The sequence below is a fragment of the Centruroides sculpturatus genome, unplaced genomic scaffold (assembly GCF_000671375.1).
Source record: "Centruroides sculpturatus isolate CEXI.00-Female unplaced genomic scaffold, Cexi_2.0 scaffold502, whole genome shotgun sequence".
NCBI lineage: Eukaryota > Metazoa > Arthropoda > Arachnida > Scorpiones > Buthidae > Centruroides > Centruroides sculpturatus.
In genome coordinates, this window is record NW_019384630.1 from 352684 (window position 1) to 380185 (window position 27502).

The 27502-nt window shown below is 28.2% G+C and overlaps 2 protein-coding genes across 3 annotated transcripts in view; one reads left to right on the forward strand and one right to left on the reverse strand.

Annotated features, from left to right (window-relative positions):
- The first annotated feature begins 1516 nt into the window (after positions 1-1516).
- On the forward strand, positions 1517-11150 carry LOC111625740 (glutamate receptor 3.1-like). The gene is made up of 8 exons (XM_023368960.1): positions 1517-1601; positions 1733-1839; positions 1946-1982; positions 2538-2681; positions 9529-9673; positions 9783-10012; positions 10117-10376; positions 10731-11150. Exons 2-8 carry the CDS (start codon positions 1808-1810, stop codon positions 10957-10959), a joined length of 1077 nt encoding a protein of 358 aa, XP_023224728.1. The 5' UTR covers positions 1517-1601; positions 1733-1807; the 3' UTR covers positions 10960-11150.
- A 14954-nt stretch (positions 11151-26104) lies between these two features.
- The window catches only part of LOC111625742 (Kv channel-interacting protein 1-like), a 120600-nt gene continuing 119202 nt past the window's right edge, over positions 26105-27502 (reverse strand). For both annotated transcript variants that reach the window (XM_023368962.1, XM_023368961.1), the window contains one exon: positions 26105-27445. In XM_023368962.1, coding sequence (XP_023224730.1) covers positions 27398-27445 — 48 coding nt within the window. In that variant the 3' untranslated portion in view covers positions 26105-27397. The remainder of the gene's footprint in view (positions 27446-27502) is intronic.

Consider the following 27502-nt stretch of genomic DNA (forward strand, 5'->3'; position numbering starts at 1 on the left):
TACAAGAAATCCAACATTTTTAATGTAAAATTAATATTTATTATTTAATAAAAACAGGACTTAACATTCTATTTAGTTTATTTGCTGTTTAGAATGTGCGATTTTCCAAGCACAATTAAATTAATTCTCGGATTTAATATTCTTCGTGGTTTCTTCTCTTTATATATTTTAATTACTTTTTCAGTTTCAGTATTGCAATTCCGTTTCAATTAATAAATTAATTTAATGTATGAGAATAAAAAAAACGTAATCGATCCTATCAAGAGTCACTGTAGACCATCACGTGATGGTAGATATAAATGCTCGTTGGATTCATTTTCAAAAGATAAACAATAAACTTCAACTCGTGCAACTTCGTCGCTCGTCTTGCGATTTCTGTATTTCACGTTATACGGCAAAATATACGCAAAAATTGTCTGGTGTCATCCAGACTTTAATAATATTCTAGGTAAGCTTTCTTATATAATTTCAAAGATTTTTGTCGATGTGTTTATGGACATATTACGGACTTTTTTAACAGTTTTTCGTGGGATTAAAGGAAGATATACGCTAGAAGTAATATCCCTTTTTCCCAATTTATTTATATGAAACATACATAATAATCATGCTAATAATAATATAATATTTTTAAATAATTACAGCAATTGTAATTTATCTTAATAATGGTACCGATTGACTTTATTTATGTGATTTTGTTATATTCCAATAGACGTGAATGTGAATTCAGTAAGTATGATAATTTTTATTAAATATAATTAAATATAATAGACTCCCTTGAATTAATTATATTTTATACTTGGCATTGCAATATAGAAGCTGAACATATTCTGCCTAAACTATACAATACAGGATGGAAGATGAAGATCTACGATGAACAGCTAGAAGAATGCAAAATAAATCTGCAGTTTCAAGATTATAAAAATGACACTTTAGAAAATTTATCTATCTATAATTCTACTCAAATTAATATTTATAAAAATGATTTTTCTTTTGTGAGTTTGTTTAAATTATATCTCTTATTATTATTATTATTTTTCTAAAAATTCAAAATTGATCGTTAATATATTATCCATAAATTCTGAATTTTTAAATATATAATTTATTATTGAGCCCAAAAAATAAAAAGAAAGAAAGAAAAGAGATCTGTAGCTGGAGCCAAAAATTTTCTAAAGAATATTTGGCTCCAGAGTCTCTAGGAAAAACTCTGTAGTCTGTAAAGAATTAAATATTCAAAATATAAAATTGAAAATAAGAAATAATATAAAATATTTTCTACTATTATTTCTACATAATTTTTCTGAGCCAGCTTTTAAAATTATGGGGCAGCAAACATCTTTGTTTGTTCGAAGTGGCAAAAAATCTAGAGCTAGTTATGATTATTATTGGATGGTTATACATTTTACATAGTTTCTCATATTCCATATAAGAGCAGTCAGTTTTACTCATATTAATAAAATGAAACGTACATTATATAAATCTAAAATGTTTCAAAAATATTATTACAGTGTGAAAATAACAAATGTAAAACATTTGTTTTTTCAAATTATCGTTTAAAAAAAGATTTGAACGGAGCACCAGTTTACGTACAAAAAAGAAGCAATGTAAGCTCTATTTTTTTTTATTATTAATTTTTGCAATTTTCTATCCAATTTTGAATTTGAATAAATTTTATATTATTTTATTTATAATTAAATAAATGAAGAAATTTATCGTTAAAATAATCCATTCATAGCGTTCTCACTTAGTGGAAGCTCATTATACGGAAAATGAAGTTACTTTCTCGAAAACAGCGGCAGTTTCTAGATTAATGCTATTAATCAAAGAAAAGCTAAATATTACGTATGTAAGATATAAATTAATTTTAAATTTAAAATAGAAAATATTTTAATTATTATAAAAATGAATATTTAAATATCGAAATTAATAAATGATAATCGTATTTTAGATATAAACTTAAAACATTTAAAGATGGAGAACCGAAGGTACGTTTTCTATACCTGTCTAATAGATTATTTCACATGTATTTTTGTATACAATAAATCATGAATTGCAAGTTCAAGATTTATTATTTTAAAAAAAGTATTTATGAAATTACTTATTTTGATCACCCACAAGACAATTTGAACTCACAGATTTGTGAATTAAAATTGCCTTTTGGGTGGTTTTTGACCTCTGGCGAATGTCGGATTAGAAAGACATAACAAATTTGTTTATTCGTCTATAAACCTCTTTTTAGTGGTTACCAAAATAGCTGATTATATTCACGAATATTGCTAATTTTTAGCTTTATATAAAAACACTTTTTAAAATTTATTGTAGTACAGTGTTTTAATGTTTTAAATTTAAAGATTAGAAATATTTTTTTATTTAAAAATTAACTTTATTATCACGATAAAGTCAAAGAAATAAGAAATAAATTAAATACTGTAAATGAGCTTATTGCTCTTTGTTTGCATGTCTGATATGATTATTATTATTATTTTTAATCTTAAATTTAGTTTTACGTTTATTAATTTCATTTCTCTTTTTAAATTTAGGAATATCTTTATTGGTTTAATGCTATGTTCTCTCCTAAGCATCATTATTCTCCGACAATATCAGCCAGAGAAGTTATCTTCGTTGTTAAAGCTCCCGGAGGCATAGATAAAGCATATGCACTTATAAAACCTTTCACTTTGTTGGTAAGTTTTACTTATATAGTTTATATATTATCAGCGTTAATAATTAATACAACTATCTTGCTATTGTATATATATATGAATATTTATCAGTTCAGCCTGCTTCAAGATAGTTCCACAAACCTAAAACGTTCCATAACCGTCCCAGAATTATACTTTTGAAATAACGTTTTTCCATTTTTTGTTCGATATTAAATTTGCTTGCAACAAAAGAAATTTTTAATATATCTTCTACCTATAATATTTTCTAACAGTTTAAAAATTTTTAAGTTTCTACACCACCGTGAATGCGTTGGGACTCGGTCCTACTCCATATTTTGCATAAGCGACTGAAATTTCCAGTTACGCCACTTATATGGTTACTAATAAATGAGAATGTGTTTATGTATAATCTTCGAGTAAACACACAAGCCTTTGTTACGAACTTTTACAAACTTTTGTTACCCGCTGGTCACATATGGCCCCAGATAGTCTATGTGGCCGTGCCCCGAAGCTTGAGGACGATGTTACTAAAATAATAAAATACAATTTTAAAAAAGCACAAAATAAATTTTTAATATATTGAAAATTCCTTTTCAAGTCAGTGACTAAAAATTTTATTGTTTCATATAAATTTTTATTTTTGGCGAGTTCCTGTCTGAATGATGTGGCAGCATTGTTCCCGTACTATCTATATGAACAATTATTTTTCGTCTTAAAGCAACCGTTAGAGTGACTGTAGCGATACCATGTTTAAATAAAATTGAATACACACCCGCCATTTTCCTTTTAGTCAAGGCAACGAGTTAAAATATTCTAACTCGTTGTGTAAGTGTCCAAAGGAAAGGAAGAATTTTAACTCTTCACTGAGATGGTGCGAGTCAAAATGACTCTACTCAGTTTTTTTTTAATTTTGAAAGTAAATAACAAGACATTTCTTTCTTTAACCCTTTATTTAAAGGGTTAAAGAACAATGCAAAATATACTGTAGCAATAAGTTAAATGCATTTCTAAAAATTATTAATTTTACTTTCTCGGCTGTTATGTATACGTAACAAAGGAAAGCATTGGAATCGTGCCAAATTTGACTTTCAGAGTATTCTGCAAATCTCCACCTCCTGAACCCAAAATAGTCCAAAAAAAAAAAAATGGGAAAATAAATTCCATGTATGTGTGTGTTATCGCACGAAACCTCTGGGGACTAGACAGTAGGACCAGTTCCTTCATCTACAAGGGTGCCATAGAGCCAATGTTAACCTACGGGTGTGAGGTCTGGGGCTACTCAGCCCAAAAGATACACATCAGACGCAAGCTGCTTTCTGCCCAAAGGCAAGCTCTAATTGCAATCACTAAGGCTTATAGAACTGCCCCTACGAACGCCCTCCAAGTGATTGCTGGCCTAACTCCGATCCACCTTCAAATTCTTCAACGGTATGTCAAAAACCTGATAATCAAATATCATGCAAAAGAGCTCTCAACAACGCAGCTCCATAATATAATCAACAGGCTAAACCTGCCAAACGACATCCAGAATCTCATCAGGGACGTGGACGACTATGGTATCGATATAAACAACAGTAACGAACTTACCCACCCATCGGAAACCACAACCATGATCATTCACGACATTCAGGACAGTCCCCCCAAGGGGAAGAACTTCTACACAGACGGTTCCAAAACTGCCAACTCTGTTGGAGCCGCTGTCTACTTCACGGATACCCTCACCCCCAGCCACTGGCAAGCTGTCGCAAGGCTAAGGGACCACTGCTCAATTAACCAAGCAGAATCCCTGGCCATCCTCCGTGCTCTACAACACATAAACAATCATCCCCAAAGGTTTCAACACGGCAAAGTAAACATCATCAGCGACAGCAGGATTGCCTTGTGGCAGGTTAAAAATGAAAACCACAAGCTTCCAATTGTCAACGACAGCCTCAAGATTCTAAAACATTTAAGGGACAACAATATACAAATCTACTTCCACTGGGTCAAGGGCCACTCAGACACTAACGGAAATGATCGGGCTGATGACCTAGCCAAAAAAGCCGCTAACATTACTTCAAAAATCCACTATCAGGCCCTACCACTCACGGCTGTTCTCAGCTCTCTCCGTTCCATTATAATTAACAAATGGCAAAATGAGTGGGACAACAGCACCACGGGTCGCTACACGTACGCCTTCATCCCCAACATCAACCAAAGGCTGAACAATCACGTCTTCCATACCAACCACGGCCTGACCCAGATGCTCACAGCACATGGAAACTTCAGGGCATACCTCAACAGGTTCCACAACAAGGGTAACGCCAAATGCAACTGCGGGATTCCAGAAGACGAAGACCCATTCCACATCATTTTCACTTGTCCGAACTACAACTCTCAGAGGAGACCACTCCGCAATGAAGCAGACTCTGAAGGACTTCTTTGGCCATGCCAACTGAAAGACCTTGTTAACAACAACAAACTCTTCGAAGCCTTCAAGACCTTCGTTTCTAAAACCAAATTAAGCATCTACTTCAACGTGGCAAGTAACACAAATTAACGGACCTTTTTCGGCCTATCAAGGCCGGTCTTCCTCACTCTACTCTAATTTCCTCCAGGTAACCCCATACTGTACTATATACCCCCACCCGCCAATACAAACGGGTGACTGTTGTTCTCTCATGTTTTGTCGGACGGATTTGTAAAGCGCGAACCTCCTACTGCATGTAACCTTATATTTTTGTAATTTTGTATTATTGTATTATTGTTCGCTTAAAAAAAAAACAAACCGGAGTAAGCGCTCACGCGACCCTCTCCTCTTTTCCTAACTTTTCCCCATCCTCACCCCTACTTCCTCCTCTCCCTCTCACCTCTACTCTTCACCAAGGCAATACCTTTTGGTACGCTTTACTATTCAATCACTGTATCACTGTATCACTGTATGTGTGTGTTGGCGTCTATAAGAAACGAAATTTGGCATGATAGCTTGTGTATAAATAGCATTGATGCTATTAAATTTTGGTGGTTAAAGGTTAAAGGGATTGGGCGATAGAGGGGTGTCGTGTGTCATGTGTCTCGAGAGAGGTCGGGAATGATACATGATATTATACGAATAAGATGTTATTCGTTATTAACATTTACAATTTTTTTATAAAACTCATCAATACTCTCAAGATTAAGCTTTTTGCCATTTGATAATAATTAAAAATATAACCAAAATTATACCCAAGTTATAAAGGTTTCTTCTTCCAGTAGTGAGACTAGTGGTATTTATCACGTCTTTCTTAATTATACGCAATTAACAGAGACCGAGATTAAAACAGTCCATTTTATTTCGCCTACTTAACAATGGTAATTTTCCAATCCTTCTTCAGGCTCACGGCTTTAGTGTTGTTGTCTACAACACAAGAAACAAAAGGTTAGTTCGTGCTAATATACTTTTGTTATCCAGAATGATGCATATAGTGCACAATTTGTACACATCCTAATGATTCAGTTTCTAAATATCAGTCTGTTTCACTTACTGTCGTGTTTTCTTGGTCTATTTTTGATAGGTAAATGCACCACTTCTTCCATTTCCCACAATTATTAGCTTCTTATTTCCTCTTAGAAGGGTTTTAACTTCAACAATGTAGTTCATAACATGACAAAGGTCAAAATGTACTTTTTCATTGTATATATTTTCACAGTTGAAACCGAAATTTTCACAAACAAACTATAATAAAAACACAAGAATAATACTTATATTCTACAAAAGAAAAAAATACAGTCCGAAAAAAAATGAACAACGTAATGAGTATGGTACAGATCATACTGACCTGAGTACACTATAAATAAACAATCATATGGCTGAGAGTAAAGCTCTTCAAGACCTGGCTCGTACTTAATCATAAAAATATTGTTATATTGAGTGTTAAGTACTACACTGACCACTTTAAACTCTGATCTTATCTTCTTTATAATAATTAAATAAAATATAGAAAATAGTTAAATTCGAAATAAAACAAATTTATATCACTTATTTGATTGCCTAAATCTCAAATCTATGATCAAACAAAACAATCTAGATTTAGATGAGAAAAATAGATTCTAAAGAGACAAAACTGCGCAACACGTGGTACAGATTTCAATGTTTTGACTTAAAGTAAAATGGCGGTCGCTAGTTCCCGTCGTTGCCACCAAGAACGCTGTATTTAAGGTCACAGTCACTCTATGTAGTATATTCTAGTTCGTTATTTTAAAGACTAATAAGAGTTCATATAAGGCGAGATTAACAATTGTGCATTTAACATCTATATTAAAAACATCATTATCGCAAAAATGACACCCTATATTGATAAAATTGTTTATGCCAGAAGATGCCAAGTTTCTAGTAAAAAAATATTAATTTTTTTTAAAATTTTTCTAACTTTAAATTTTGTTGTAACATTTCATAATAATACGTAGAAATAATAACTTATATGCTAGTATTTTTTTTTAATTTCTGTAAAATTCGTTAAAGAAGAAACAATCGAAAATAATTTGATTAAATGTAAAATTTAATTGAGTTATTTTCGAATATTCACGAAAGATTTTTTTTTTGTTGTTGATCTTTTGTCTACGGCCCGCAAACTCTCTAAAACTATATTTGGTGGCCCGTGAGTTTGATACCATTGGTATACGCTTATTTAAAATAATCGTTCATAGTCAGAACACAAAAACTTTTAATATTTTTCCTATACTTTATAATTAAAAACATTCTCATATTTGGCCCACCAGTGGCCAACGGTTCCGTTTCCTGAACACTGGGAGTTCGATCGTGGGTTCGCGCCTCATCCGGACAGACAGGCTACGTGGAATTTTGCGGGTTTTCTGCACGTCTGTAATTAGGGCCAGTTACTCTTAAAAAAGACCTCACGGAAGGCATCCCTCCTAGACAGATCGCCCAAGTGTTGTATTGCCATAACTTAACAAAACAAACAAACAAACATTTTCATATTTATATTGTTCCATAGAAACAGTGTCCGAGACCTGATCTTGATGTCTTATGTCATTGGCCCATTAAGTATCTTTTATCTGCTCTTAATAGTAGTCACGCCATTGAATCAATGCAGCAAGACTACGAATCACATCCAATATTTCGTAGAATCTCGCTGCATATTCATAGAAATCTATTGAAATGTAATATTTATTTATACTGTATATTATTATCTACTAAACATAATGCTACTAATTTTTTTTTAGTTCTGAATAATAAAATATTTTTACATTTTGTTTTCAATGATAAAAAGATAAAAAGAATTATTCTATTATTTCACAATAATAGAATATTTTCAAACAATAGATTTTTAGTTTTACAATGAAGTCTAGGTCTAGTTAAAGGATGTATTGACAATCATTGTCGATGTTGTTGACAAAATAAAATTAATGTTTTATTAATTCCGAATTCATTTTTAACTCTCGTGTAGAGTGAATTTTGAATGCAACGAAAACTATTGTACGTATATAAAAATCTAGAAATAAATTTTAAATTAGAAAATATGTTCAAAATTATAAGCCTATATATCTATTTGCTATTGTATTCGAAAATAAATATTATTTTTATTTAAATAAATTTAATGAGATAATATTTTGTTAAAAAGATTTATACACAATAATAGACGAGTATTATTAATAGATAAAAAATAATCAGCGAGTTACAATATATCTCATGACTCGATCAAATTAAAGTTACTGAGGTAATTGGGATTCAACTGACAGAATTCTGTTACTGGAAAATTTCAATCTAACTCGGAAGTACTTAGTTGGCTGATAAGAAATGAATGAAAAACATCAACGAATCACTCTAAACTTTTCTTTTATTCAAACCTCAACTCCTTTTCGAATACACGAATTTAACTAAATTTGAATCCAAACAAATCAAAATAGTGTTTTGAATATACAAAATAAAACATTTAGACTAGGGTTTCTCATTTCCCGGTGTTTTGCTTGTCCCGGGATTTCGGGAAAAAAGTGAACTGTTTCCCGGGATCCCGGGAAATCCCGAGATAAAATTATTTTTAAGATATACAAAATCAAATGATATAATTATTTTTTATTTTTTAAAATAAATTAATACGTTCTGCAACCTACAAAATCATATTAATAATGCTGCGTAAGATATATATATATATATATATATATTAAAAATTACCTTTGAATTACGTAAAAATGTTCACAAATAGAAAAAAATTTATTAAACTTTGCTAGAAACTGCATACAACAAAAACAATAAAAATGCTTTGAATTGAGTTGAAAATTAAAAAAAAAAATAAACTTAGATCAAACTTCTAAGGTAGAAGGTAATTTTTGTTTTTTAAATAAAACATAATACAAAATATTATTGTAAATTTTTATAATAGGATTTTAAAAAGCAAAGATGGTCAATACTCCGATCACTCAATCTGATTCATATTTCAGTAATGAAAAGTCCCGCTACCGACAATGCCCTTACCGATTCAATTGATGTGAGTGGAATCGTGTTTAATGCATTTAAGAGAACACGGATGTTATGTGTTTTTCACCCATAGCCTGGAAGATTTCTAGTTCGTTTTCGAGATTGTAGTACTTCTAACTTGAAGTTACGCCACTAAATCTGACAATTCTATCTGGGTGCGATGAGTGTATAGTATATTAAAAATAAAATTGATAGTACTGATACCAAATAATATAAATCTCATAATATTCCTTAGCTGTTTTGAACGTAATATATAGAAAACATAAAGAATTAAAGATATATTATAAAAGTCCATTGGTGTCACTTACTTATTGACACAAAATCGCCGAAAGTGATTAGAGACAGAATCTATAGTTATATTTATGAATTTATATAATTATAATGAATTGATTATACAAATTAATTTTATTATAGGTGTGGTTCATAATAGTCCTAAGTTTGTTCCTTTTAACTCCGATTATTAAAGGAATCCTAAAAGCAGGAGAAAAACTATCGAAGAAACCAACACCAAATCTTCTCAAGATATTTTGGTTTCTTTTACGATGTATTTTAATGCAACGTAAGAACTTTAAATTTTAAAACATAGTTTTATAATATTTAATTTAATCTATTTACAAAAGTGCTATTGTTTGATTATATTTAACTTATTGTCGTAATAACCTTTGTAGATGAAAGTGTAAGCAGGTTTCCGGGATGTGCACCAAAAGTTGTATTGATACTTTGGATCGTCGCAACTTTTATATTGACTTCTTCTTATGGCGGAGCTATTCTTTCATATCTTTCAATTCCAGGCAGCAAATCAGTTATATCCACATATGCACAACTAGCTAGAGCCATACAGAAAGGAACTTATACATGTGGTACTGTCCAAACATACAGCATTCGAGATATTATAATGGTAAAAATAGTTTCAAGTGTTAAGTTGGAAAATAATAATTCGAAATAAAATTTCGAATTATTATTTTACAACTTTAATGCAAATTAGTCCTTAAAATTTTTCAGAATTCTAATGGGGAATTAGAACAGATTTTCAGAGAATCCATGTTAAGTGTGGAAGAAAATATAGTTCAAAATCAGATGGATGCAATAGAAAATGTATTAAAAAGAAATTATGCTTTTTTCTCTTACGATACTTATATTAAACCTATAATAATGGAACTTGGAGAAGAAAAGTTTTCAATATCGAAAGATTCACTCTTGACAAGTTATTCAGCCTGCATTTTTCACAACAATTTTCCTTTCAGAAAGGAATTCCAAAATTTGTAAGTATTTATAAGTTTTAGAACAACAAATTTTTATATTAGTATTTTCAGGGCGATCGAGAGGAGGAGAGCTGAGAATTTTCCCTGAGCTCAGAGAAAACGTAGGGTCCATAGTGGTTCTTACACCTATAAATTAATGTTATTTTTATTAACAAAAATATGATTTTTTAAGACTGAATTTTATTAATATTAATATATTTTATTGACAAAAAAAAACATTCTACGTATTTCATTTATTTATTTTTTTAAATTAGCAAAAGGAACCCGCTCTATCCCCGTGCTCCATACAAGCTCTCGACAGCCCTGAGCATTTTAATGTTTACATATTACTCATATAATGTTATCACTTTACAGAATGACTCGAATACAACAAACAGGTATAATTCCAAAATTTTACGAAGATGAATTTTATAGAATTAAAACAAAAAGAGAAAAATTTGATCACGAAATTGATTTCGAGCCCCTTAATTTATATACGCTAAAAGCGCCATTCCTTATATTGTCTATCGGTTACGGAATTTCCATTCTTACATTAATCGCAGAAATCACATTCAAACGCATTAAAAAGTTTACACACGTTTAGATCTTCTACGACATAAAAAGTCATTTTAATGTTAATTTAATAGACTACTAAAAGAAAATTAAACAGTAAAGATTGCATTAGAGTAGATAAATACACTTTTTCACCGACCAGTTACACAAATGTGTCCAAAGTATTGAAAAAAATTAAAATATATATACTGTCTATATAATAATTTTCAGATTAAATCATTCATAAGAAAATATTTTCTCTTATTTTATTTTTATTGCTTCACATTGCCTTTTAAAATAGTCATCTTCAACGTTTAGTATGTTTATTATATTTTATTACGTAAAGCATGAAGAAGCATTAAGTAAATACAGTACAATATTTATGATATAAAAATAAAATATTTTGAAAAATTTTCAGCATTAAAAAATTCTAGATATGAAATTTTATAAACAGAAAACATGGGAAGATGTTATCCACATATAACTGATTCTTTATCCTATTTATTTTCTCTGGTTTTCCACTCAAGAATCCAACTCGAGAAATAGCTGAAAGATTAAATAATATTTTAATTATCGACTTTATTATATTCTAAATCAATCAGTTTGATATTTATGCATTATTTAATATAATGCATAAATATATTATTTATATTAAATAATTCTTGGAAAAAAAAGAAAACTTAAAGCCATTGAAATTATGATTTCTCTCCATATATTTTATAAATTTTTAAGTGTTATAGAACGTTCACATTCGTCTTTCGTGTTTGTATTCATATTATCTCACGCATTCTATTATTATTGTTATTATTATAAATAATGTATTCTAGTTTTCATTTGTGTATTTGCTACAGGATCTATAAACAATAAACTTATAAAATAATAGTATTTATGTCACTGATCTCGTCAAACAAGGATATTTGTTATAAAAAATAATTATTATTTTACTATATTTTCACGTGAGCTATAATGTTTTAAAAAACTAATTATTTTTATTTGTATTTAATACTCACAGCTTATAATAGTTTTATTTGTTTGAAATATTTCAAAAGATCACTTTTTGACAGTGAAAATTCTACTCTGCATACTTCTTGTAACTCGGCAAATATTTATAATTAAAGGGTTAACCTTTGAAAAATGATTAAAAATATGCTGTTTTGATCATTTTTAAGTCTCAATGCTGAAAGAAAGTACTAAGAAATATCAAATGAATGTTATATTTATGATCTGAATTTTTGTCTATTATTAACTGAACTTAATCTGTAATATAATTGATAAGAGTGAAAATAAAATATTTTTTAAGAGATATTGAAAACTATTTATTAATCNAAAAAAAAAAATATATGTTGTTGTATGAAATATCTGATGATGTGCACTGATTAATGTTGACAGACATCAAAATCATCAAAAAACAATATGGCGTCGTCATGGTAACTTAATCCGCTGTTTGCTAATAGATCGCTTACGCCATCTATTAGCAAACAGCGGATTTAAGCTTATACACCTGGTATATATATAGATATAGACACATACCGCAAATTATTAATACTAGTAATCCCAGAAATAGCAAAACAAGCCACTGCCATGTTATCATTTACTACAAGATACACACCAAAACTTTAACAACACATCGATTTTTTATTTTAAACAACTCTTTTATGATAAACTGTTCAAAATAAGTTGAATTTTTGGTAATCTTATCTTTAGTAGCTACAAGATCCACTTCTATACATTTATTAATCAACGAGGCACAAACTTAATTTTTTTTTGTTTATATCACTATAATCATTTTATTTAATTTGTTATAAGCAAGGAAAAATACATTATAGTTCTATAAATGTAGCAAAATAGTCACAAGACCAATGTCTTCAATCTGACATCTTTAAACATGTGTGGAAAAAAAATACAAGACAGTTATTTGTACAACACCAATGAGAGGTAATAGAATATTAAGAGGAAATGGGCAGATAGACTAATGACAGTCTACCTGTAACAACTTGTCTATCATCTTGCTTGAAAACAAGTTCCATTATCAAAATTATTATTATCCAACTTTTATATTGAATTAAATTAGTAAATTTTTAATCTGGAATGCAGGCACCTCCGAAAGGAGTGCAAGAGACTTTTGGTGTTGTGAAACTGTATTAGAGATGTTCAAATATATATATATATACGCTAATTATTAACAAAAATAAGATTATGGTGTTTATAATAAAACATTTCTCGAAAAACTGTCATTATTTACTTTAATACAGTCTTAAAACTCATTCATATAGCTACTAGGACAATTTTGATTCATATTTTCTATTTTCATTTATGGTCAGACGTTTAATTATTAGAAAAAACTTTTGTCGAAAGAAAGATTTGGATTTGAAATCCTTCGGATTTTGTGATTCAGCCATAAACATTTTTGTAAGTTCGTTTTGCATTTATTATTATCTCAGTCAATTCTGCTGCGATTACTTACAGTAAAATTGATGGACATATTGGCTTACTTATAATAAGCCAAAATCAGGACTGATGGTAGAGCCTATGTCCCTCGTATCGATCCAGTCCAATAAAATTATTCTAGCAAAGACTGAATGAAAGAAATTTGTCTGTTTATTTTATTTATTGTTCCAGAATAATGCCGAAGTATACTAATGATTGCTAAAGTGATCAATTATATTAAAATTATAAAAAGAAGTTACTTTTACTTTATCCTTTTAGAAAGTATTGGCTAAACAAATTACTTTTCCGGCTATTATATATAACAGAAGGAAAGTTGGTCAAAAAATGATCCTCTAAGATTTTTACATTTTTGAACTTTTGGAACTCGAAACTCCGACAAATGCAAAAAAAAAAAAAAGGGAGTTTTTGTGTGTGGAGGACACGATTTTGTTCGCCCACTTTGAAACTTAATAATTCGTGTTTTGTAAAAAATTTCTGAAATTTTGCAGAGATTTGTATATTAAGGGATTGGTACTATTAAATTTTGGTGGTTAAAGTTCAAGGGGTGGGAAGATAGAGGAAGATCCCTCGTCATATCTCGAGTGGGGTCAGACTTAATAAAGATTTTATCCGTTATTAGTACTGTATTTGCAATTTTTTTTTAAAACTTATCTCTATCCCAAAATTAAGCATTTTGCCATATATAATACCATATAATAATTAATAATACAAGTTTTTTAATAAAATCTCATAACACATGGTGCCACATGCAATTTTAAATTTTTTGCTGGGAAAATAGAGAGGTTGAGGTGCACGTTTTAAACGTGTAAACGTGTACGTGTGACGTTCGGCGCCGCTTTCCCGTAAGCCTAAAAGTTTGACGATGGTGTTTGGAATGTCGAGCGTGATTCCACCGACTATCCAAACACCATTGTCAAACTTTTAGGCTTACGGGAAAGCGGCGCCGAACGTCACACGTACACGTTTACACGTTTAAAACGTGCGCCTCAACCTCTCTAGTTACGCAGCTCATTGCTGGATTTTTACTTTCCCTGCTGTTATATATAACAGTGGGAAAATGTGGCGATCGTCAAAAAATGATTTCCGAGTTTTTTTTCTTTTATAATTTTAATTAATTAAACTAACTTTATACTAAGAACAGATCTCAGTTTGATATTTAAAAATAATGTTTAGAACAGTGGTGCCCAAACTGCGGTCCCCGGCTCACGTTAATTCAGCCCGCTAATATACCTGACATCTCACTTATAAATGATCGAGGTAGGCCTATTTGTGATACATGTAGAATATACAAAATACTCGTGGCTAACTATGACTTATACACAATTTGATCCTAATCGAAAAGTTTAAACACAACTTGGTTTAGACTTGTTGATTTGTAATTTAAAGGTTAAGCTTTTATTTATCTTTCTTGGCAATAGGAAAACACTCTGTGGCAATAGGATGAGTCCAAATGACTCACCCAATACCAGGCCGACAATGTAAATGTTCTACTGGCTTTTTCAGATTTAAATATCACAGAAAATATCTGGCACCTTTTATAGGTGCAGCGATATCAAGATCAACAGTACGACATTCACTAGAAACTTGTTAATGATATTAATTGGTTTTCAATTAAATAACACAACGTTGTTATCAAGGTTCTTTGTAAACGGTTATTTCAAGTGGTAAAAAGCAAAAAGTCAGATACAGTGAAAACTCTGATCTATATTTCGATCTTTGGTTTGTGTGCTTGATTGTGGCAAAAATTGTCAAAATAGTAACTTTAAAAAACAAAAAAACTGTATAACGGAGTCTCACATCTGCACTGTCTCTCATTTCATACCTTTACATTTTCAAACATCTACACTAAAGACTATTAAAAGCGAAACGCTAAATTTGATAGACATTACTCTTATTATACAAATTATCTGTTAAAACATTCTAATACTCTACATTTATTACAGCATCTCTAAATTGAAACTGCTATTTTTATTTACTTAATTGGCCTGTGAGTGGTACACAGAGCATGATTTAATCCTTTTACCTCTGCAGGTACAGATTAGAATGCCGCCTTTTCTGACGTAAACGTAAATACTTATGTTCTGTAATTAAAATTCAAGTTAGCGTCAGAATGAGCTAAAATTGAACAGAATGGAAAGATTATCAAAACTATAAAGGCCATCTGTGGCCATTCAGTGAACAAGTCTGCGTCACGGGAATTTCACGTAATTCTGTCTAGATCAAAAATCCAGACAGAATACCAGCAGAATACGACTACCTACTTTCTGGTCATCAATCCATTATTTATATATATATACGTAAATAATGGATTGATGGCTCATCTAACTTACATTTCGCCCAACCATTGTTTCTAGAAAAATATCAAACTTTAATATCAATGTTATAAAAATAATACGTTTTTTCAAGGGGACTGAGAAAAATTCGATGAAAATTTTTTTCTTATTTTTTCATATATTTTGGCCGGGCAATGCGCGGTATGCACAGCTAATCTTATATATATATATATATAGACATGGGCGATCTGAGAGAAGGATGCCTTCCTGGAAGGTATTCATCTTGACCCTTATTTAGTTGTTAGACACGTAAAGAAAACCCGGAAAATTACACGTAGCCAACCTGTTGATGAGGCACAAACCCTCGACCAGTATTCGGTGATTTTTATCCACTCGGCCCCTGGTTGTCATACTAAAACTTGTTTCTGACTTAAAAATGTCTTCTAAAAAATTTAAGCCCGAAAGATATAAAAAATTCTTAGAAAATTAATTATTGAGAAAGTCATTCATTTTATTTAATATCAGAAAAGTACTGTATTACAAAAATAATAAGATAAACAAGTTTCTTTCGTTCGTGCTGCTGAGATCATTACCTACTCCTATTCAATAGTGAATACTTAAGCATCCCCATTGATACAAAAACATAATTAAAATTGTTTTGTTCAAATTTGTACTGTATAAATATTTTTAAAAACAACGTTTTAAAAATATTTATACAGCAATAGCAATAGCAATAGCAATAGTAATAGCAATATGGTTTATCGGATCATCAGCAATACAGTTTCTGTGTATTAATGAAAGGTAAATATTAATTATTTAAATATATTAAATTTTTGAATTAGTCCTCTTTGGATGCTTCTGAATCCGCCACAGGATCATTTCAATTTTGTCTTTTCTATGGACAAAATATTAAGATTGACGCCACATTACTGCCTACATTTTATTCTTAATGTAGCTTCTATTGACGGAGCCTCGTGTCAAAAACGAAAAAACTCCTTAAATTTAATTTAATTTAATTAACCTTAAGCCTTTATCCCGAGTTAACTCGGGCAGGTTACATAGCGTTACAAAACAAACCGTCGTTTGGACCCTCCAAAAATTTTTTTTTATTTTTGGATGTTTTTTGTCTCCAAATTTTTTTCAAAAATTTTTTTTCCGCGCGAAAAAATTTTATCGCGATTTTAATCTACCTTTAATGACGCACGATTAACGCTTAATTGTTTTTTAATGAGAATTTTTATCAAATTTCATTCATCGTTCTAAAGTTCTAGTGTATGGATTTTACTTCGGTAAAGTTATTTAAAGCTAGTTTCTGATGTCAAAAACGACTCCAATAGTTTTTTAATTTTTTTAATTAATATATTTTATTATATATACGTTTAATTAAGTCGGGGGGGGTCGGAAATTGCAATAAAAAACGTAATTTTTGAAAAATGTTTAGAAATATACAGCCAGCTAGTATTCACCCTACTTTAAACCCTTCTCCTGAGACTTTTATGCGAATGTCCCGCGAAAGACGATACCAGCTGTTCTCAAGATCATCCAGTTGTAAACACAATTACTCATTGGTGACAGATTTCGCGGAAAGGCGAGACAATGGAAGTTAAACTTTGAAGCTTTCTCTTCAAAATTAATTCATTTCTTTCGGTTTTTTTTCAGTTTTAAGTATTTTTTATGTTTAATTACATTAAAATTAAAAATTGGTGGGTACCAAGGGAGTTAAATAAAAAATTAATTTTCTCAATCCTGTACTTTACAATTAGTAAAAGGAATTTTTTTAAATAAAATTTCCTATCTGTACTTCTTTTTGCTTAAAAATAATAAATATAGATTCTAAAACTTTGCATGTTATGAGATCATTGACATCCTCGATACAAACATTTTCATAATTGAAGAAAAATATGCATTTAAAATGTACGCTCCGGGACAATTATTTCCTAATATTGACCAAAGGAATCATCACTTTAATTCAAAACTATCTTGATTATTTTAGAATGTCTAATCACTTGTTTATGTCTTACTTATAAAAATCTTCTGAAAAATATATTATAAATATTTAAGTATTGAAAAATATTAAAATAATTACAAGGAAAAATTTAAATTCTTTATAGAAAATTGCTCACAAAAACTATTAAAAATATTTGATTTAAACAAAACTTATTTAGCGAATCTTCAAGAGATGGCGCCATGAATCGCATTATTGTTAATGCAGCAGTCGAGGAATAACAAATGAGAAACAAAGTTCGGAAATACGATTCTTCGTGAAAGTTTTGAATTTAATGAAGTAAAATTTATTAGAAACAAGTAATGTGGCGCCAGATATTTATCTGATTAATAAAGGAAGTACGTTCACCTGATGCCATAAATGAAAGTTTATTGCCAATTAAACAATACCATTCATTATGAACTCTGACTCCAACTAACATTTTTTTTTTTTTAATATTTTCGTTTTAATATCCTCGTCTAATTGAAAAATTTTATAATTGAATGGTTTCTTTTCATTAATTTTTAAATATTTTTTTCGATTTTTTAAAATTAAATATTCAGAATAGGACTGATTTTCCTGTTGGCTATTTCCTTCTTTCGCTGAATAATTTTTCAATTGATTTTTAATATTTTCATACAGAAAACTCAAATTTAAAAAAAAAAAGAAAATTTAATGTTTAATATCATCTAAGTACTTAAGAAAAACATTTTAAAGGTAAATTTTACTATTTACATAAAATTACTTGCCAACTTCTTTATTTTCTTAATATACTGTTACGAATGTTCTTATTATTCTAATTACATTATTATCAAAATTACACGTTTAGAAATTCTTGTAATCAAGATTTAATACAGAAGAATGATTTTTCAAAATTATTTTTACTTTTTTTTCTTTTATAAAAGTAATATTTGACAAGCTTTTTTTTATTTTTCTTTTATAGGCACTGTGAAGAAGTGTATAAATAATTTACTCTTGAAGTATTATCAAGTCAGACCTGTTAATAGATTCCCCGGGGATCCTCTTAAAAGATTAGAAACAATCAGCCAAAGAAACAATCTAATTGACACCTGCAGTCAACTACAATTACAAAATAGTTGATAAGTTGTATCCTGTAAAGAAAGGAAGAGCTAAACATCATTTTATCATTTCGCAGCTTTCTATAACTTCACTTGTTGTTTTTGTCATAGGCTCATATCTTCTTATTCAATAAAAATAATATATATATATATATATTCNAATATGGTTTATCGGATCATCAGCAATACAGTTTCTGTGTATTAATGAAAGGTAAATATTAATTATTTAAATATATTAAATTTTTGAATTAGTCCTCTTTGGATGCTTCTGAATCCGCCACAGGATCATTTCAATTTTGTCTTTTCTATGGACAAAATATTAAGATTGACGCCACATTACTGCCTACATTTTATTCTTAATGTAGCTTCTATTGACGGAGCCTCGTGTCAAAAACGAAAAAACTCCTTAAATTTAATTTAATTTAATTAACCTTAAGCCTTTATCCCGAGTTAACTCGGGCAGGTTACATAGCGTTACAAAACAAACCGTCGTTTGGACCCTCCAAAAATTTTTTTTTATTTTTGGATGTTTTTTGTCTCCAAATTTTTTTCAAAAATTTTTTTTCCGCGCGAAAAAATTTTATCGCGATTTTAATCTACCTTTAATGACGCACGATTAACGCTTAATTGTTTTTTAATGAGAATTTTTATCAAATTTCATTCATCGTTCTAAAGTTCTAGTGTATGGATTTTACTTCGGTAAAGTTATTTAAAGCTAGTTTCTGATGTCAAAAACGACTCCAATAGTTTTTTAATTTTTTTAATTAATATATTTTATTATATATACGTTTAATTAAGTCGGGGGGGTCGGAAATTGCAATAAAAAACGTAATTTTTGAAAAATGTTTAGAAATATACAGCCAGCTAGTATTCACCCTACTTTAAACCCTTCTCCTGAGACTTTTATGCGAATGTCCCGCGAAAGACGATACCAGCTGTTCTCAAGATCATCCAGTTGTAAACACAATTACTCATTGGTGACAGATTTCGCGGAAAGGCGAGACAATGGAAGTTAAACTTTGAAGCTTTCTCTTCAAAATTAATTCATTTCTTTCGGTTTTTTTTCAGTTTTAAGTATTTTTTATGTTTAATTACATTAAAATTAAAAATTGGTGGGTACCAAGGGAGTTAAATAAAAAATTAATTTTCTCAATCCTGTACTTTACAATTAGTAAAAGGAATTTTTTTAAATAAAATTTCCTATCTGTACTTCTTTTTGCTTAAAAATAATAAATATAGATTCTAAAACTTTGCATGTTATGAGATCATTGACATCCTCGATACAAACATTTTCATAATTGAAGAAAAATATGCATTTAAAATGTACGCTCCGGGACAATTATTTCCTAATATTGACCAAAGGAATCATCACTTTAATTCAAAACTATCTTGATTATTTTAGAATGTCTAATCACTTGTTTATGTCTTACTTATAAAAATCTTCTGAAAAATATATTATAAATATTTAAGTATTGAAAAATATTAAAATAATTACAAGGAAAAATTTAAATTCTTTATAGAAAATTGCTCACAAAAACTATTAAAAATATTTGATTTAAACAAAACTTATTTAGCGAATCTTCAAGAGATGGCGCCATGAATCGCATTATTGTTAATGCAGCAGTCGAGGAATAACAAATGAGAAACAAAGTTCGGAAATACGATTCTTCGTGAAAGTTTTGAATTTAATGAAGTAAAATTTATTAGAAACAAGTAATGTGGCGCCAGATATTTATCTGATTAATAAAGGAAGTACGTTCACCTGATGCCATAAATGAAAGTTTATTGCCAATTAAACAATACCATTCATTATGAACTCTGACTCCAACTAACATTTTTTTTTTTTTAATATTTTCGTTTTAATATCCTCGTCTAATTGAAAAATTTTATAATTGAATGGTTTCTTTTCATTAATTTTTAAATATTTTTTTCGATTTTTTAAAATTAAATATTCAGAATAGGACTGATTTTCCTGTTGGCTATTTCCTTCTTTCGCTGAATAATTTTTCAATTGATTTTTAATATTTTCATACAGAAAACTCAAATTTAAAAAAAAAAAGAAAATTTAATGTTTAATATCATCTAAGTACTTAAGAAAAACATTTTAAAGGTAAATTTTACTATTTACATAAAATTACTTGCCAACTTCTTTATTTTCTTAATATACTGTTACGAATGTTCTTATTATTCTAATTACATTATTATCAAAATTACACGTTTAGAAATTCTTGTAATCAAGATTTAATACAGAAGAATGATTTTTCAAAATTATTTTTACTTTTTTTTCTTTTATAAAAGTAATATTTGACAAGCTTTTTTTTATTTTTCTTTTATAGGCACTGTGAAGAAGTGTATAAATAATTTACTCTTGAAGTATTATCAAGTCAGACCTGTTAATAGATTCCCCGGGGATCCTCTTAAAAGATTAGAAACAATCAGCCAAAGAAACAATCTAATTGACACCTGCAGTCAACTACAATTACAAAATAGTTGATAAGTTGTATCCTGTAAAGAAAGGAAGAGCTAAACATCATTTTATCATTTCGCAGCTTTCTATAACTTCACTTGTTGTTTTTGTCATAGGCTCATATCTTCTTATTCAATAAAAATAATATATATATATATATATTCNTTATCTGATTAATAAAGGAAGTACGTTCACCTGATGCCATAAATGAAAGTTTATTGCCAATTAAACAATACCATTCATTATGAACTCTGACTCCAACTAACATTTTTTTTTTTTTAATATTTTCGTTTTAATATCCTCGTCTAATTGAAAAATTTTATAATTGAATGGTTTCTTTTCATTAATTTTTAAATATTTTTTTCGATTTTTTAAAATTAAATATTCAGAATAGGACTGATTTTCCTGTTGGCTATTTCCTTCTTTCGCTGAATAATTTTTCAATTGATTTTTAATATTTTCATACAGAAAACTCAAATTTAAAAAAAAAAAGAAAATTTAATGTTTAATATCATCTAAGTACTTAAGAAAAACATTTTAAAGGTAAATTTTACTATTTACATAAAATTACTTGCCAACTTCTTTATTTTCTTAATATACTGTTACGAATGTTCTTATTATTCTAATTACATTATTATCAAAATTACACGTTTAGAAATTCTTGTAATCAAGATTTAATACAGAAGAATGATTTTTCAAAATTATTTTTACTTTTTTTTCTTTTATAAAAGTAATATTTGACAAGCTTTTTTTTATTTTTCTTTTATAGGCACTGTGAAGAAGTGTATAAATAATTTACTCTTGAAGTATTATCAAGTCAGACCTGTTAATAGATTCCCCGGGGATCCTCTTAAAAGATTAGAAACAATCAGCCAAAGAAACAATCTAATTGACACCTGCAGTCAACTACAATTACAAAATAGTTGATAAGTTGTATCCTGTAAAGAAAGGAAGAGCTAAACATCATTTTATCATTTCGCAGCTTTCTATAACTTCACTTGTTGTTTTTGTCATAGGCTCATATCTTCTTATTCAATAAAAATAATATATATATATATATAAAAGTTATATTTTTGATAGATATTGAATTTTTATTATTTTGTAAAATTTAATACATAAAATTTGCATAATTAAATAAAATTAATACATAAAAATGTATACAGATTTATTCTTTCTGGTACGAATTTTATTTTTTTAAAAATTGTAATGTAATATTTCTTAAAATTAGAATAAAAAATGATTATGATCGCTTTGGTTATGCACGTGATCTCCAGCAGATGACGGTAAAAATTTAATGCTTTTTCTATGGAAAAAGACTTTTCTAAAAGTTGTCGAAAACGAAAATAGATAGAATAAAACGGTTTTCTACGGTAGAATCCTAATTAATTCTTCTATTAATGTACGGTTCAGAATTTACAAAATCAAATACGTTTATTTTCTACGAATTTTTAAAGTCGTAGAAAATTTATAGAAAATTAACAAATTCGATTTCGTAAATTCTGAACCGTACATTAATAGAAGAATTAATTAGGATTCTAATGCAAAAAACTATTCGGTTCTATCTATTTTCGTTTTCCAGAAAATTTGGAAAACGATTTTCCCATAGATAAACATTAAATTTCTACCGCCATCTGTTAAAGATCACGTGCATAACCAAAGAGCCTTAATTTCGGAATTATACTGATTAATTATTCTCTTATATATCTGTAATATAATATTGTATTTCTTGCAATATATTAGAATAGTTTTTCTATAGTTTTTCTATGAAAATTCTTCTAATAATAATTAAATTAATTAATTATATTCTTTTCATAGAAAGTTATTCTGTATTCAAAGATCTTGCCGTCATAAAATTTCTATAACTGAAACATTTTTAATATTGAGTAGAAGTTATCTTTATTTAAGGTGCGGTCTTTCCTGTTAGATAAAGAATATATGAGATTTTCAACACGTCTGCTCTCGTTATATTTTGCTTTAAAATATATATAAAGTACTAAAAACGGTTTTAAAATTCCAGAAAAATTATTGAATAGAAGCAATAACCGAAATTCAATTTTAAAATTTCATTTAAAAAAATTCTTTATAAAATTTTCTCACTAATTTAATATCGTTTTATCGATTAATTATATTACACATTTAACTAACATTTTTTTAAAAATTCATTTTAGTTTTATTTAACAATAATTAATATAATGCGATTAAAATGAATGGAAAAATTTCATTAATTCCAATTAATTCGTTCAATAAAATAATAAATTTTTACAAATTAAAAGTAGACTTGACAGAAAATTGAATAATTTAATTTTTCACCTGATGCATATTTATTCAAGTATGAATAAATTCACTTTAAAAATCAATAAAGACATTTTTTTAAGATTGATTGAGCTATATGTAATATATATATCAATGAACCTTTATAAAATGTATATTAAGTCTATATCCCAGTTGATTATGTCTCCCGAAATACTTCTAAATTAAATTATTTAGCTTATTTAAATATATTTTTCAATAAATATTTTTTTAAAAAATGAATTAAAATCTATCTTAGTATATATATATATATATATATTTACTTTTTTAGAAAATAATTCAGAATAAAAGCATCTTCAGTACATGTAATTAACTTAAATCTACGATAATGTTTTTCTTTCGTGGACTAAATGACGCCTAGGAAGGAAAAACGGAGGTTAAAAATTTATTCTGTTTATTGGCTCTGCATCTTCCTTTGGTTAATCAATCTAGTGATTTGAATTGAGAATTGTAGGCGCCATTTATATCTTCATTCATCCAAAATAAATAAGTTTAACTTATTGTTATATCGAGCTACGAAGAACTATCAAATTCGACGAGCAAAAATTATAAATGCGGACACTTCTATATGCAAATTTTAATATAAAAAATATACTTGGTACAAATTTAAATTTAATATAAAAAATAGGAAAGAAAAAGATGTTAACGTACTTGGTTTTTTTTATTTTAATGCAATTAGAGATTAACTTAATTAAACTTGGGTCCACGTAAAGCAAGAAGACCCTAAACTCTATTCAAAACTGAAACTTGATGGAGTGAAGTTTTGTCACTTAATGAGCAAACGTAACTTAAATTATTTAATTTAATTTAAGAGAGAAATTGAATGGAAACTGCTCAGATTTGATAATTTAATAATACGAAGGAGCAAACATATTAATGAACGAATGATTTAATCAAAATTACATTGGTTAGCTTTAAAATAGGGCTTAATTATGTTTAAGTGCTCTTTAAGTGTTAGTTCTATAAGAACAAATCTATTGTATACAAAATATCGGTTATTTTGTTATAAAATAGAATCAAAATGCATTTGAATTATATTCATATTTATTATTTTTTGATTTTTTTTATTTATAATGTAAACTTTTGAAAAAGTATGAATAAAATATTAAATTATTATCGAAAAGTTACTTAGCTTTTACATGGCTAATTCGATTTTGGAATATTTTTTTCCCTCTATTTAAAAGGGGAAAAAAATAAATATATATATATTTATGTATAGGCCTATACACATTACATGATGAAAACTAGTGAATATTTAATTTTGTTAATAGCTAATTTTTCGTGAGTACTTTAATAATTTATAATTATCAGTAGGCCTACTAATAAAAATATGAACTATTTTTAGAAAGTTGAGTTTCTAATTTATGAGCGGTTGCTTAACTCGGAGATTAAAGTTTAATCCTTATAATCTTTGAACATTAAATTATTCAGGACTCGCATTATATTTAAGTGGGTAACGCTGGATGTATTACGTTTATTAGGTTAAACTTTAGTGTTGTTTTAATTAATTATTGATAGTGGTTAGTATTATGTCTCTATAATCTATGCTTTTCTATATATTGTATAAAATTCCTGTTGAAAAAAAGGATATATGAAGTTTATTCTTTATTCAATGCGTGCGAAATTAATTTATAACTTTGAATTTTCTCCATAATTTTACTTCTGAAAAAAATATTACGTGCTACACAATAGATTTCCTTTACTAGATAAGCTTATCGTAGTATGAAAAATCATTTTGTTTCTGATAAAAGTTCTATCTTAAGGAAGCCAACACTGATAGAGATTGGATCATTTATTCTTCACTCTTACTCTAGTTACTCCCTATAATTTTTCCACACAAAAAAAAAAGATATATGCTTTTATATGTTGAGAATAGACGATAGTAAATTAACTTATATTTACATAATTGTGTTATTCTAATTTTAAAATTTATTTAAAACTTTATCACTGTTTAAAACCTTTAACAAGCAACAAATATTTTAATAAATCGAATAAATAATAAAATATTTATTTAATCTTTAATATATTTTGAAGCAAATATTTTCATTATGTTTTATAATAATTTCTAAAATAGTTTTTAATCTAATTAAATTGTTAAAATTATATTTCTAAATTTATTAATGTCTTTTAATATATTATTTAGTATTTAATTTCTTATTGATACTAATAATGTTTGCTACTTTCATCTATATCAATGCAATTCTTATTTTATTATGAAATTTTGTATTTTTTATAATAAATTTTAATGAAATTCAACTTCAGAAAAATTAATTTTATCCATATCAAACAATTTTAATATTGGCTTTTCATTTTATTGATATTGACTGATTAATATAAAGCTAAGTAATGCGTCAAGTTTAATATATAAATTTCGAACATTATAAACTTAGATTTTGGAAGATTATGAAATTAAATATTATAATAATAATAATAATATATAAATCACTCATATTTTCGAGTATTTATATGTTATACTGCCAGCATTTTTATCAAGTTTTTCTCTTTTAAATTAACTTTGTTTATACATAAAAATACGATTATCCCTCATTATATTAATAAAATTTAAATTTTTATGTAATTTATAAAACATTTTATATATATATATATAATAAATATACAAACATAACAGAGAACGTAATTTTTCATTTAATGAAGCTTTCCTGTACATCCTCATAGAGGGTTTCGAACTCACTGATGTACTTTATCATCAGTGATTTGGAAATTATTAATTACAAATATTTCGATCAAAATTCTCTTACAGGAAATACATGGAAAAAATAGGAAACACATAATCTTATACAAGATAAAAAATAAAAAATCTCTTTACAGTGTATTTTTCCTTCTCAGAGCTTTCTAACAATTATAAATTACAATATTTAAAGATCGAAGACAAAAAATTGTAAATACACATAAAGTTTCTGTTTTCGTTTCAAATATCATCAAGAAGAGAAGAGAAATTTATTAAAAGTTTTTTTTTTTTTTTTTACTATTCTTTCAAAATCTAAATATATATTATATTTATATTTATTTATAGGTATATGAATGCATATATGTATTATATTTTGAAGGCCTAAATTGTGAAGCGTAACAATCTACAATAGTTCAAAAATAAATTTAGACACGAGGAAAATTATAGGTAAGGATTAGGCAGTGCTGTCCATATAATGTCCATGCGTTAGTTTAAAAGGCTCTCGTTCTAAAATCGCAACTTGTCGGATATTAATGTATCAATTTATAAATTCCAGTATTATAAAATAGAACCTTTATTAAACCAGCGCATGGAACCGGTTGGATCAGCTCTTCTCGATAATTGTTTACACAAATTGCAAATTTTTCTATAGCTCTAAGGCTTCTTTGTATTTTTGGAAAAAATAGGGATGTTTTTAACGAGATTTCTGTGCTGATATTTATCTTTTAAGAATTTAAAACTTTCTTAACACACACTGAATAAGAATATGAAGAAAGAAGTAACATAAACTACAAATCTAAAAGTTTCTTAGATTTTTTTCCTTCTCAGTATTGTTCAAAAATGAGGTTCTGGATATTTTTGTAATTTTTCGTCCAAGTGATGAGTGATTTCGTTTCTTCATGTTTAATTCTATACTGCTACATCTGCGATGGGTCTGGTAGTACTAAGGCCATGCTTCCCGTGTTGGGAAGTTTGTGAGAGATACCTGACACAGTACTTGTCTTTGGTAAGATGATACACATATATAAACACGTAAGCACATAAAGGTAGAAATATACCATCGTTGAGGCTTCCTAACTACACACTTGGCACTGTGGTGACACACCTCGATACCAATTGGGGTGGCATCTTTAGCACCTGCTGACTTTCAAGCTGGGGCTTTTCATCGCCATGTTTAGAGATGAATAGTGACGAATAACGAATCGCTCGCTTTCTGTTTAAATTAATGTAGAAGAACCAATCACAACATGGTATTGAATACTGACATAGAATTCGAAATGTTTTCGTCCTAAATAAAATAGAGTATTATTATTATCGTCTTTCGTTCTACGATTGCACTTGTATA

Bases quoted from the DNA above. Each gene is read 5' to 3' on its own strand.
- LOC111625740 (XM_023368960.1), top strand. From the start codon at position 1,808: ATGCTATTAATCAAAGAAAAGCTAAATATTAC. The intron at 9,674-9,782 runs GTAAGAACTTTA...TAACCTTTGTAG, and splicing joins ACGATGTATTTTAATGCAAC to ATGAAAGTGTAAGCAGGTTT. The intron at 10,013-10,116 runs GTAAAAATAGTT...AAAATTTTTCAG, and splicing joins GCATTCGAGATATTATAATG to AATTCTAATGGGGAATTAGA.